The sequence below is a fragment of the Lepisosteus platostomus genome, chromosome 12 (genome assembly GCF_059453375.1).
Source record: "Lepisosteus platostomus isolate fLepPlt1 chromosome 12, fLepPlt1.hap1, whole genome shotgun sequence".
Lineage (NCBI taxonomy): Eukaryota > Metazoa > Chordata > Actinopteri > Semionotiformes > Lepisosteidae > Lepisosteus > Lepisosteus platostomus.
This window is the reverse complement of record NC_142622.1, coordinates 24,456,538-24,470,967: the sequence shown is the minus strand read 5'-3', so window position 1 is coordinate 24,470,967 and position 14,430 is coordinate 24,456,538. Positions and strand designations below refer to the sequence as shown.

General features: G+C 35.1%; 1 protein-coding gene across 1 annotated transcript; it reads left to right on the top strand.

Annotated features, from left to right (window-relative positions):
* The first annotated feature begins 3 nt into the window (after positions 1–3).
* Positions 4–13,471, top strand: znf830 (zinc finger protein 830). The gene is made up of 10 exons (XM_088601460.1): positions 4–176; positions 674–770; positions 988–1,090; positions 1,312–1,348; positions 1,485–1,684; positions 5,769–5,859; positions 7,652–7,715; positions 9,331–9,411; positions 12,350–12,426; positions 12,604–13,471. The coding sequence occupies exons 1-10, from the start codon at positions 49–51 to the stop codon at positions 12,782–12,784; spliced, it is 1,059 nt and encodes a 352-aa protein (XP_088457586.1). The 5' UTR covers positions 4–48; the 3' UTR covers positions 12,785–13,471.
* The last annotated feature ends 959 nt before the right edge of the window (positions 13,472–14,430 follow it).

The following is a 14,430-nucleotide window of genomic DNA, read 5'->3' as shown; positions in this document are numbered from 1 at the left end:
AACCACACCGGTAGCACTAAGTCTTGTTTACACCCGAGCGACGACAGAATGGCTGCCTCCAGAACGGGCAAGGGAAAGAAAGTTGTTAATCAGGAGGAGCTGCGGCGGTTAATGAGGGAAAAACAAAGGGAAACTGCAGACAGGAAGAAGCGGATTGAATCCCCCTTTGCTAAATATCCTTACTTGTCTTTTGTTTATTTAAAAGAGTACGGTGTGTGGTTTAAGCGTATTCATTAACAGGATCTTCTCCATCAGTAGGTGCTTGACCGTTCCGTGGTTATTAGCTCTATTAAGTACATGCATCAGACTTTGTTTTATTCATACTTCTAAAGTTGAATAACATGACCACGGATTCAACGAGTTCACAAACGAGCACCGAATTTACGTAATGCAAACCATAGCTTCTTTGAGAAATTATTTCGTTTTAGGTAATCGGGAATATTTAAGCGAAAATATAAAGATATTTAAATACTAAATTTGTTCAGGATTCTTCTCCATTAAGTTAGGTCTTTATGCTCCTCGTAAATTAACATTGGTGTCCTCCGATAGTATGATTTTTTTATTTTAAAAAATCATTATTCATTTCGATGTGCTTTCAACTGTTCTCAGACAGCGATGCAGAAACTGATAGATTGTCATCCAGTTGTCTTCCTTAATTGCCCGATTCCACATACAACAGCTTGGGCCATCTAAGTTGTGTACTCTGTAATACACCAATAAAATCCGAAATATTATGGCAAACACACATTCTAGGAAAACAGCATAAAGAAGTAAGTTGTCTTGCAGATGTGGTAGATGATAATTATTATTAATACATTTAATTAAAACATTTTGATAATATTAAAAGAGCTGTATGTTTGTGTGTTCTATATCACAATTTGTGAAGTTAAATTTTATTGGTTATTGGGTCTTGGACTTTATATATTATTATATGTGTGGAGTCGCATTGACAGTAAATGACATTGTGAGTTTTCTTAATTATTCCAGAAAGTTGAAGAATTGAAAGGAGCAAAGCTGGCAGACTCCAGTGCTTCAGTGCTCAAGAGGAAAGCTCCAGACACTGAAAAGCTGGAAGTGAAAAAAGTCAGAGGTATTCTGAATAAATTGCTGCCTATACTTATACTGTTCTAGTTTCCTATACTGTAGTATGAATAATTTGATTTTCCCATTTGAGCAATTAAATTCCAAATCTTTTGAATTCATGCAGAATGTTCCTTATTGTTTAATTGACTCATGGTAATTATGAATACATTTAAACAGGTTTTCTGAAACAAAAAAACACATTTTGTTCTCTTTTATTTGTTTTTACAGCAGCCTCCGATGGTAAAGAGAGTTCACAGTCGGCTGGGTAAGCTGTGTAAAACAAAGTTAAGGGAAAAATAAATACAATAAACTGTTTCATTTTTTAATTGCATACGTACTTGCTATAAATTGACAATTTAACCTTTTAGGGTTTTTCACACTTATTTTGCTGCTGGTTCTAGGCTTCCTGCAGACTTCTTTGACAGTAAAGGTGGCAAGAAGACTACAAGCCCCATTCAGAAGTCAGGGCCTGGCTTGCTGGTTGGGAACTATGATGAGGAAGATGATGAAGCAGACCAAGAGGATTCCAGTCAAAATGCTGGGAATTCTGTAGTAATGAAAAAAGATTTACCACCTCCAGCTGCTACTGGACTTCCAGCAGGTAGAGACAAGCATGGTTCATATATGATGATCTTGTGCTTTGCTTTCAGAAAAAAAATCACAGGGACAATACAGTTGTCTATTTACAGTAGAGCAGTGCACCTTTTTAATAGAATTTGCTTGCATTTGTATAACGGGTGGATCCCGTATAGGGGAATTGTATTGCAGATTTTGGTCTAGAGGAAACTGTACTGCTTGTCGGTTTACAAACACCGTTTACAGTAACAAGTTTTTTTCCAATTCCAGTGCTGAGCAATCCCTTCTCCCAGTTTCTAAGATATGACAAGATCAGGGTACAGTGTTTTAACACTGCTTCTGCTAATGTACAGCTAATATCTTATTGTGGCGTCAGTCATAGCATGCTCATCTTTTCATAAAAGCAACCCCTGTGATTTGCTGGGTGCTTTGCAGGTTGGAGTTTTGTCAGTGAGAGGTGTACTTTTTAGCTAGTCTCAGATCTTTCACCATGGCAAATGCAAATTGATTACACTACAAAGTAGTGGGTTTGTACAAGTGTGAGAAAAGGACCTCATACTCCTTGTGCTGTATACTGCTTTTAATGATTAACTGGCCAGTTGATTAATAATTAAGATGATCATTTTTCTTCTGCCATCAAAAAGGACAAATATTGAGTCACCATAATTACTGTAACCATTGCAGCTACTGCCTTCATGCTTCACAAAGCACCTTTCATGGAGATTCAGGGTGTGTACTTGTCACCCTGTTGCTGGCCAATTGAGTGCTTGTCACAATAGTAAATAATAACAGCTGTGAAGCTTTGTACATAAATCTTCTCGTTCTGCAATTGATTCTACTCAAGATAAAATGGCTAGGTCACACAATGTGGCAGCTATGTTGGATTTTGCATAAATACTTAAGTGTCTAACTGTTAAACACACGATGTTAAACTTTCAAACACATGTTCAGTGTCTCAGGAACCCTTTGGATATTTGCTATATGTTTGTTAACTTGGTACATATTATTAACCAAAAGGGACTACATGAAAATGTTTTGTCACCATGTCGTGTGCATATACACATCTAAATGTGCAAGTATTGGCCACTTTACTATTTTCTTGTGGTAGGGTATTATAGCCTTATTTTTTAGGTTGGTAACGTTTTTGTCTGTGAGGGTGTTAGAATAACAGTGCTTTTTTTTTTTAAAAAAAAAAAGAACCAACATCTCCATCCAATGGGTAATTTGATACCCTTAGTCTACATCACCTGTTGGCAAACTAAGACCAACTATATTCTGTATTCTAAATATATTCACCATATTACACTTTGTTTGTTGCCGTTTTTTCTTAAATTTTATTATTTGTGCCGTTAGATGGCGCACAAACGTTTTACCACAGTGATTCCAAACTATGCATCGCGCCACCTAGGGAATGTGCCATTGTTGGTCAGGGGCAACTCAGGTATCACCAGTCAAAACTTTTATTACAAGCAAAACCCGCTGTTCGTGCACACAGAATGTACGAGTCGCACGCTACCTAGCTAGATTGTGCCACATGCCACTGGCCACAAGAGTCATCAATCTGTAAGCAGCGTACCAGTTGACTGCGGTTTCGATGTTTCATGTTTCTATGAGTGGTCATTTTGTGTTTTTTGTCACACAATCGCAATTGAGGGGTTTTTAAATATGAGTAAAACACGTGAAGGACATGGAGCCTAGTTCTAAAGAGAAACGGAAAGGCATACAGAAAGTAAGACGACAGTTTCTTGAATTTCAGTTTCACATGCACAATTGTAGACACTGAAGAATGTCCTCAGTGTGTTGTCTGCCTTAAAGTGTTGGCTGCTGAGAGCATGCTCCCCAATAAATTGAAACGTCGTTTGGAAACTGTTCACAGTAGTTTGATAAGCAAGCCCCGTGAGTATTTTCGCGCAAGTTTAATGAATGAACAGAAAGCTGCTTTTTCTAACCAAACTACAGTCCCAAGCAAAGTTATTTTTTCATCATACAAAGTACCGTACCGAGTAGCACAATGCAAAAAACCTCATACTATTGGAGTACCAAGAAATAACCAACAGAGCTCTGTTAATTCTGCTTCCCTTTGCAATATCCTGTTTTTGTGAAGCTGGGTTGGGTTGGTTACCAAATCCAAGTTCAGATCAAGAGTCGATGTTGAGAAGGAGATGCACGTTGTCATTTCAAAAATACTACTCAGTCTTTTTGGTGAATTATGATAACATAATTTATTAAACAAGGCCACCTACCCATTAAGAGGCACAAACAAAAAGACATTGTATTTCTCCCCCTTTTTTAAAAAACATTGATGTTAAATTTTTACATTTTTATTTAGTCATTTTATTTGCATTTTACACAGATGTTGACTTTTTAATTTTTTTCAAATTGTTTCCACATTCAAATAATTTCAATAAAATGTGTTGTCAAGTACTTTTACTTTTTTGATCAAGCCTATTGGTTTTGAAGATGATTAAAAATAATAAATATTGGATCAACTTTGTTTTTATTTTGACCCATCATTTCTTTTTCAAATTTATACTTTTTTGTAAAATATCGCACTGCTATAGAACATATTTTTGACACAGGGGAGGCGTGAGGAAAATCTGACAGGTCAAGGGAGGCATGGACTCAAAAAGTTCGGGAACCCCTGCTTTACCAATTTGAGTCACTGGTTAGAGTGGGTCCATCGTACTGTGAGGGAACCTGCGCCAAAATGAGTGGATTGAAGATGCAGAAAGTTGATAGTGCAGAGTGTGCATATAAAATTGCTAAACAAAGCAAACTGCTCTCTGAAGGGGAGCTTTTGAAGGAGTGTATGATAGAAACCGTAGATATTCTTTGTCCAGAGAGAAAGACAAAATTTGAGAAAATAAGTTTATCACGCAGAATAGTTACCCGTCAGGTTGAGGTAATCGGTGAAGACTTGGCTTGTGAATTGAACGTCAAGTTTTATTCCATTTTTATTTTTTTATATTTAAAATATTTTTTTCTCTCAGGTTATCGTTAACCTTGAACTAAAAAGCCTACGTTGGATTCTAAACTTATATAAGGCATAGGCTATCTGTAACAGCAGCCTGAAGTGGCCCGCTATACAGTTTCAACATTTTATGTTGCCCTTGGGACAAAAAAGTTTGCCCACCCCTGGTCTACATCATGTTGTGGTCAGGTGCAGCTGTGGTCAGTGATACAGACGTTTTTGCAAATGGCCTGTCAGATTGTTAATTTCTGTTGTGCAACATGTTGGGAACATTTTTGGTTTGCTTATCTTAGCCAATATCAAGTTGCATAGCATTTTGCATTAATATCATAACATAATTTTGTACACTTTGAATTTGCAGCATATCCAGAGCAAGATGGAAATGCAAATGGTACCTGAGGGCATTTTCAGCAAATTTCTAATAATTACAAAAGGACATAAGTGAATGAATCTTGAATAAACAGGATTTTTGTTTTAATTTGGGGAAAAATAGTTTAAATGTTATTTAAAAGTAAAAAGTAAATCTAATCAGGAACTGCACTAACTAATATATAGAGACCCGAAGTAAATTTTGTACCTCAGGAATAGCAGCCCATGCTTGTAGAAATTTTAACCTTTGCTGTATTTATCACCCTATTTTATTATTGTATGATTTGTTCTTAGACATTAATTATAAATAATTATCTTAGCATGCAATAATACTTTAATTTTTCAGAGTAAAACTGGTTACTGTGTTTGTTGATAGATTGGAAAAATAAGCCATTGAGAGTTTTGTCCCTATTTGATACCTGTTCTGTTATTGATTCAAGAATACCTTTGAAACATTTCTTAGAGAAAAAAATTGAATGATTTGGATCCTGTAATGTGCATTGCTTTAATTTTTTCAATAAATGTACAATTCTTACTGTGTTTTCAGTTCTGCTGCTTAATTTCCAGGTATTTCCTGCAGGCCTGATATTTTTACTGAGACTATTATGACCATACCTGGTTTCGACCAAGGGATGAAATATTAGAACATTAGGCAATGCAATGTTAATGCAATCTTACATTAAATAAAGTCTTTTCACTGCCAAAATTATCAGTGTGTGAAGGCATGTTACAATGGATAACTTGATTATATGTATTTTTTGTGCATCAGATTTCTTTGATTGCAGTATTCCACCAGCTCCGATAGTTTCACATTCTGGATCTATTCAAAAGGCAGATGAACCGGAGAAGCCTATTGAAAGGTAAGGTTTCGGAATTAACTACTAATAACACGAGCACCTTTTTGAAATAATAATGGAAAGTATTCCAAGTTTTTGCATATACAAGCCATGAGATGCTGTCTGCGTTTTAAATATTTGAAATACTTTGCCTTTAGAAAGTGTATAGTTCTTTATAAAGTAACACATTTTTAAGTCTAACTGCCTGAAATCTAGAAAAATGTAATCATTTACCTTTATTTACACTTTGTAACACAGTCGCCAAGTAAAAAACAAATACTCAGACATACTGAAAAGTAATTACAAATGTTAGCCTAGAAAAATAGATTGGATAAGGGTGCACACCATTGAGTTAGTACTTGGTGGAAGCACCTTTTGCTTGAATTAAAGCGATTGTTCTGTTTGGATATGTCTGTTCCAACATAGCATCCAGACTTGGCATTGTTTGCCCATTGCTCCTTTTGGAACTGTGAAAGCTAAGTCGGATTGTGAGGGGACTGCTGATGGACCTCAACCTTCAAGTCATTCCACAAATGTTCAGTTGCATTGAGGTCAGGACTCTGGGCCACTAAAGGACATTTACCTTTTTGTTATTTAGTAACTCCAGTTTTGCTTTGGCTGTGTGCTTTGGATCATGGTCATGCTGAAAGGTAACTTCCTGTCCGAGTTTCAGCTTTCTTGCAGAAGGCAGCAGGTTTACCTCAAGAATGTTTCTGTATTTTGTTCCATTCATTTTCCCTTCTATCTTGATAAGTGTCCCAGTCCCTGCCAATGAGAAACATCCCAGTGATGCTACCACAACTAGGGATGTTGTTCCTAGGGTGATGTGTTGTGCTGGGTTTTGTGCCAAATGTTAAGTTTTGTTTGTAGTTTTGTTAGAACATGGAACATTTTGCCACATTTTGTTCACAGTACCACTATAATGCTTTGTTGCTGCCTTTTTTTCCAGTAATTGCTTCCTTCTTTCCCTCCTGCCATACAGACCAAATCTATGGAGTGCTTGGGTGTTGTTTTCAGATGCAGGTTTTGACCATTCGTGGACATAAAAGCCTGTAACTCTTTCAGAGTTGCCATTTGCCTCTTGGTAGTTTCTCTGGTTACTGACTGGTCGTCCAGTTTTAATGGATGGTTTGATCTAGGCAGGGCCTTGGGGGTGCCATACACCTTCCACTTTATTGTCTGGACTGTGCTTGAAAGGATATTTATGGACTTTGAAAACTTTTTCTGTCCATCTCCACAACTGTTTCTTTGAGATGCACTATGCATCAGAGCAGACATACAGGAAAACATTATTTTATTCTCAAATGATCAGAATAGCTACAGTTGAACACAGGTGGAGGCTAATTAGCTTGTTGTGTGATTTTTAAGGCAATTGGTTACGCCACATCTAATTTACAATGGCTGTTTTTAAGAGTTGCATACAATGATCCAACTGATTTTTCTAGATTTTCATTTGTAATTACTGTTCAGAATGTTAGAGCATTTATTTTTCACTTGTAGGTGTGTTACAATTTGTAAATAAAAATAAAATCAGTTTATTTTACCTTTAAGTCTTGATTTCAGGCTGGTCGGCCACCAGATACAGTATGTTACTTTGTAAAGGGTGTGTAGACTCTCTGTAAGCACTGTATATGTTTTAAAAAATGGATTTTTGTATTGATAAGGTAAATATCTAAATGAACATGCACAGATTGATTGGATAAATAAATAAATGCATCGAAAAATACATTAAGAAGCTCATGACGTCTAAAATTGTTGAAATATTGAAGATGTGAATGGGTTTCCTACAATGAAGTCTTAACTGATTTTTCTACAGAAAGGATAACACAGCAGAGGCTTTACCTGAGGGATTTTTTGATGACCCTGTCAGAGATGCTAAGGTAAGTTTTGTTTTACTTTGTTACTTGCCTTTTTGTGAAAGCAGCATGTTTTTCGAGATTATTGTGATTTATAAAATATAATTCAGTATAAGTTGCCTTTTGGAGAGACCAGGTTATTTGCGACAAATTGACATTTTCTGTTATCTTAGCCACTGAACTCTGGCATCCCTATCCAGATTCCTACTTGCCCATCTGCTTAGTGTGGAGGGAGAGCCAAATCACAGCATTGTCTGGGTGTCTTCCATTTCTTATTGATTTACTTCATGATGCTGAAAGAGATATTAATAGTCTTTTAACTATTTTAATATTGTTCTTTGGATGGTTCCTTTACACAACATTATCCCTAATTTTTAACATAAATTCACTTCCTGACAGAGGGACCTTACGTGTATAGCTGAATTTATTGGAAAAGCTTTATTTGTCTGTTTACTAACGCAAATGTTCTGCTAGCCGGCAGTTTTTCAAATAGTCAAAATAAAACAATCCTTTACTGTCCTAAGAACATTTCTGTTTCTTTGTGGCTTGCAAACTCTGGCATTGTCATCTTTCAGTACTATGTTACTATGAACATCTGCCATATCACAGACAGCCATATCGATGCCTAGATTTATCTAAAAATATTTACACCATTTGACCCATTTGTCATTCTAATTGCTGCCTCTTTCTGTTCCACATTGCATAATCTGAGTATCTTCTCTTATATGTGTGTTTTCTGGAATAATTTCCGCTCTCTGTCTGGAGTGAAGCAGCCTTTAGCCATGGCTGAAAAGCACTCTAGTACTGTGAAAACCAAGCCAACATTAGTAATATGTGATAAAAGAGTGTGTTTCAACTTGAGTAAATTTCAGCTTACATGGTGTTGTGCTGAAGGTTAGAATTATTGAATGTGTTGGCATTTGGCATAAGTCTCGACTATCCGGCATGGCTCATTTCCCATAGATGTAGGATCATAAAGCTTTTACTGTATACTGAAATCATGTTAACCACTATTTTTGCACACAGGCATGCCACTCAACTAGTGTGGCTTGGTAAGATACTGTGCTTTAATAAAAATTTAGGTTTGCCACAGCAAAATGTTTGAATATTATTGCAATCATTACTTATTTTTGTTTTTTTGCTTCGAATGTAAGGAGCAGGTTGTATATATATATAACATCTTTAAAGAATCAAAATGTTTAAAAATTGTGCAGGAGTCTGAATACTTTCATACACCCTGTGTATCTGTGTATATGTAACATGTTAATGTATTAATTTCCTCATTTAGCCTTGAACATTTGAAGGTACAATTCGCCCCAGATCTCATAAGTTATCTTTTCATACTCTGGATGCTCCCAGATGTTTTCAGCCCTCTGCTAAAGCACATGTTCCCATGTTTTTGTATATTTATTATGTTAAAAATTTAGCAGGATTTTTGTGTATATGCTGGTGTGTATGGTCAAAAGAAATATCACAGGATACTGCAGTAGTTATCCGTTTCATTTAATGATGATATATACAACAGTACAGAAAAACTGTTGAGTAATAAGCATGAAACCCTTCAGTAATCCAATGACATTTATCACATCTGTAACTATACCTGCAGTGAGTTTGCAATTATTTTTATCTCTTTTTTGAGGTCCGCAAAGTTGATGCACCTAAGGACCAAATGGACAAGGAGTGGGAGGAGTTTCAAAAAGAGATGCGACAGGTTAACAATGTAAGTCTTGGTAATTCCATCATCATGCCGTCTCATACAGATAGTCATGGAAAACCTAAACATTAATCTTGACTTATTATTTGCAGAGCCATCCATGCAAGTTGTTTTGTATTTTAAAAATTAGTGAGCTGATACCAAGGTCAACTAAGAACTCAAGTTATTGGTTACTTTGGTTTTTGCCATGAGGCATAACATCGGCAGGTCACTTCTGTTTCTGCCAACTTTTGGAAAACAACTTTTGTTAAAGGTAACATGAAATTGAGGTTACAACATGACAATGTTTATGTGAACTAAGAAAAAACTGACTTACAGTATAAGGTTTCACCAATGAGGAGGTAATGCATTTTTTTGTAATTAAAAAAACACATTATTTTAGGTTATAGGACATTCTGGATTGCTTTGCCGTACTGCTTGCCACTCAAAATGTGCGGTAAAACCCAGTACCGCAGTAAATTATCTGCAAAATAGTGTGGAATACTGCAGTACGTGATTAGCTGGCCAAAATGACCGACAGGTGGTACTTGTGGTGCATTGGTTGTGAGTGAAGTGATTGCTTCATTTGATCTCTTTACCATGCCTGTTTAAATCCGCTTAATATGGAATATTAATGTGGGATTTTACAACTAAAGGGAAATTTGGTAGCTGAGCATACAAATAAGAGGAGCATAACGTCTCTGAACGTCATAAACTATATTACTTTAATGTACATAAATATTTTATACAAACTATATATAGCTGGTAGTGGTAGTTAAAATAAAACACAACAGTATTCCACTTTCTTCATAAACATTTTATGCATCAAAGTCTTTCACTCAGTCGCTTACTGTGGTAATTTTAGAAAAGTTTTGACGTGCTCATTCAGACTACATTAAGTTTATATACTTTAAAAAGCTATATCTTTTTTTTTCTATGAATACTTGTGCTGGTTATCACAGTAAAAAAAATGGGTACTTATTAGAATCCACTAAATAGGGAATATAATATGGAATTGCTTATCTAAAGAAATTAATAACGATATTAATTAAAGGATCTACATAGAATATATTTATTTATATAGCTGGTAGTATTACTGTAGTCCACTTTCTTTGTAAATATGTTTTATTTTTAATTTGACTCATTCACACATGATTACTTTCAAAACATTTTTAAGCTGTTTGTCTCAGCTGTGTTTCTGAGCAGCCCATTGGTACAGCGGGTTTGTCTAGGCGATCCGAGTTCAATACCAGCTTAGGGCCCAAGTTTTTCTTCTAACAAAAAATAAAATAGTAAATATTATGTACACTATATTAACATTTATTTTGTTTTTATATATTATAACATATTTAATGTTGAGTGATATTAATAATGAATTAGCAAACGTGAATACTGTCAACAGTTGGAGTAAAAACCAGTTCAACCGGTTTAATTCAGATCAATTCAAAATAGTTTATTCAGTGGGAATTTCACAGACGCCTTTACAACAAGCCTTAAAACGAAATCGTATATATTATAATTAGAATAAAGGATAAGAAAGCAGTATTAAAAATACCACTGAAATTATAATTGTGTCTGGTCATTATTCACAGTATTAATTTAATAATAAAAATAATTTCAAGCTTCTTGTATCTTTTTCAGTCTTTTTTTCTTCATTTTTCATAACCTTTGCTTATTAAAACGCCTATTTATGAGACTCAGTGTTTCAGATGTCAATAGTTGAAGCCTTCTGAAGACTATCAAAAACATAAAAATGTAACAGAATATTATGTGGCATAATGGGCAACTGATTCTTCAGAAAATCAAAAATAAAGAATAATGTGTCTGCCTAAAATAAACATTGCATGACTTTAAAACCCATAAAAATGTATTTAGATAGTTAAAAACACGAAATCCACGTGTTTTTAATTAAACATTTTAAACGCTTTAATTTTGTAAATGCAACATGCATTTCATACAGATACAGTACAGTCACATTCTCCTGTCTTGCCGTGGTGTGAAGCAACTTAGCAGGTGGCTGAGAAAATAGCGCACTGCCCACTGAACTCAGTCAGAGAGGAGGCGGTGCCGTAAGGAGACAGTTCTGCAGCTTGTAGTGTTTATGGCACTGAGCGTGTCTTTAAAACTTAATAATAGATGTAAATCATTTCTTTTAACTTGAAATTTTTTCATTATCATTACACATAGCTTTCTCACCAGTTAGTTTTATATTAGAAACCATCGTTAAACAAAGCAGGGGCTTATTGTACTTTCTAATGACTTTTCTAATTAATGACTTTCTAATGACACGTGGAAAGATTATACACTTTAATCATTTTAAATATCCATTTTATAAAAGTTTCATCTACACAAATACCACTGTAAGTTACCAAGTTAAAGACTTTGATGCATAAAATATTTATAAATAATTAAAACATTTACAGTATGAAGAAGGTGAAAGGTTGTGTACTTTTGTCCAACTGAGCAATCTTGCTTTTATAAAATACAGTATACCTACTTTTTAATCAATTTAGTGTTTAACATGCTGTAATACATTGTTTAAAATTATTGAAAGTCTAAACGGTATACAACGTAAATTCTGTAATTGGCAAAAGACTGTCCCTTAGCATTGACCAGGATTCAAACTGGGCATTTACTGCCAACAAGCCGATTGCTGCATGAGACGTTAAGCTTTCCCAGCTGGCAGTTTTGCAAGGTATTTCAGCCTATTTAAAAATAAAACATTTTTGTCATTTGCGTTCCTTGCGGAACTTCCACATTGATTTACCGCAGCATACCTCGCTCATTTTGAATGGCTGTATCTGTTGGTTCTTCCATTTTCATTTCAGCAGAGAAAAAAATAATGGTTGTTTTACTTGCTATGCACTAGAAAATAACCAAGCTTACATTTAATTATGAATGTGTTTTTAAATGTTTTTCTTTATATTTTTTATCTAAATTAAACACACACTTTGTTTTTTTGTAGGCATCAGAAGCAATAGTGGCAGAGGACGATGAGGAAGGACGCATAGACCGACAAATTGGGGAGATTGATGAACAAATGTGAGTGAATTTGGTCTTAAACCAGCTGTTTTTAGTGATAATAAATGGGAATTTGCTATAAGAAAATGACAAAACAATTGCTGAAAATATAGTGATATATAGTCATAGAACAAATGTGAAGTGTGAAATAGATTTAATTTGAAGTAAAATATGCCATATATTTTTTGGGGTCTCTAGTGAGTGCTACCGTCGCATTGAAGTGCTCAGGGACAGGCAAGACATTATAAAGGAAAAGGTGAGGAAACGATTGGAGGCCATGCCAAAGCACAGCACAGAAGAAATGAACACCGACGAGGAAGAGGAAGAGCTTCTGGACCTGCTGTCAAGTGATTGGAGAGCAAAGGGAGCAATTTTATAACAAACTTTAAACTTCTTAACTGCAGATTGTTTTGTTATATGAAGCAACTGCAGAGAATGCAGCAAGCAAGGGTCTAGCTCAACCTATATCCACTGATTCTCAAAAATGCAGTAAGGTGTCAAAATAAAAGTTAATGTTGAGTAAAAAATATCATCTTAGTATTTGCATTTATTTTTAAAGTCAGTTACTTGTCATGTTTAAGTAGGGCTTATTGTACTAAATTTGTACCAAGTCTTCTAATCTTTATCTGTTCTGCTAGGTTTGTGCTGTAAGTCTATAACAAAAACCAAATTAATTTAAATAAAGTAGTCAGTTTTTCATTTAATGATCTTCTAATTGATTTTTATTGTTGTTCTGCTTAGAAATATTTATTTCTGTTGAATGGTTTTGGATAAGGTTCAGCTGAGGAAATTATGACGTTACCCTTAAAGAGGTAAACTAAATTTGCAGTGTATTGTAATAAAGAAGGTGGGATAATATATTATTGGAATCCTCCACTTGAGCTCTTGCTTTAATGTTGAGGTATGTGGCCTCCAACTACAACCAGTGACCTGGGAAATACTCTTCATTTTTAAAGGGTTGATGACGCTTTTACTGAGCTATGACAAACAATATGGTGTGAATTAATTTTGCACGCTGAGAAACATTTAAAAAAAACACAATAAATGGTATTGGTTCCAACACTGATTTGTTGTGTTTTTAAATCCTTATTTATGTATATACTGCATGTTTGCATACGTCTTTAAAGCGACAGGCTGAGGTCATCTTAAATGATTTGTTATGTAAGGCTTTTTAACATGTCACATTTTGACATTTTCATTGCCATGTCAACAGGACCTTTGCAGATGTGGGACTTTGCTGTTAGGGACTTGACACATTGCTGCTCTTTCCCAATGTCACTCTTGTCTTACTAATGACTATTGTGATGAGAAATTCACAGACGTATTGTGACAGCAAAAATTAAGGATGCGTAAGAGTGGCATGCCAGTTGTACTTTTGACCTTTATATACCTTCACCCTGAATAAGGAATTTTACATCTCTTTCTGTACTTTGTTCTTTATGATTTAGGAGCATGATGCTTTGTGTTCTGGAACCCTTGTATTAGTACAGATTGACTGTTGGTCCTCACAGCAATAAGCTGTTTTTTTTGTGTGTGAGGAAGATGCTTGTTTAGATAGAGGGTATAGACTACAACTGGAATTGACAGATTTACCACACCACATTGTGCAATAGGAGTAGTTTCATTAATTGTCCCAAGTCATGTATCATAGATACATCTCTACCAGTCAAGCAGACAGATGGTATTAGTCTCAACCATATTAAATGGATTTTGGCATTTGCTAATGGGTATCACCTGTGAATAGAAAGGCTGAAATACAAGAGATTCAGTGTTTGTACATCTGCTTGCCCAGTTTGTCATTTCTCCTTCCTGAACAGCTTGATGTGTTTGTAATCTTGTTGCTGTGGTAAACCACAGAATACAGAAATGGAAATTTCAGTTCAGTTGTGATTCTCAGGTACTCTGTGTACAATAGATGCCATTTTTCCCAGTGTTGTTCTTGTTTTTAAAACTCCAGGGTATAACAGAAAAAGTCAGATTAGTCTTAGGTAACATATAGGAATCTGTGGCTGCTGATCATACAAA

Bases quoted from the DNA above. Each gene is read 5' to 3' on its own strand.
- znf830 (XM_088601460.1), top strand. From the start codon at position 49: ATGGCTGCCTCCAGAACGGGCAAGGGAAAGAAAGTTGTTAATCAGGAG. The intron at 7,716-9,330 runs GTAAGTTTTGTT...CTCTTTTTTGAG, and splicing joins ACCCTGTCAGAGATGCTAAG to GTCCGCAAAGTTGATGCACC. The intron at 9,412-12,349 runs GTAAGTCTTGGT...GTTTTTTTGTAG, and splicing joins AGATGCGACAGGTTAACAAT to GCATCAGAAGCAATAGTGGC.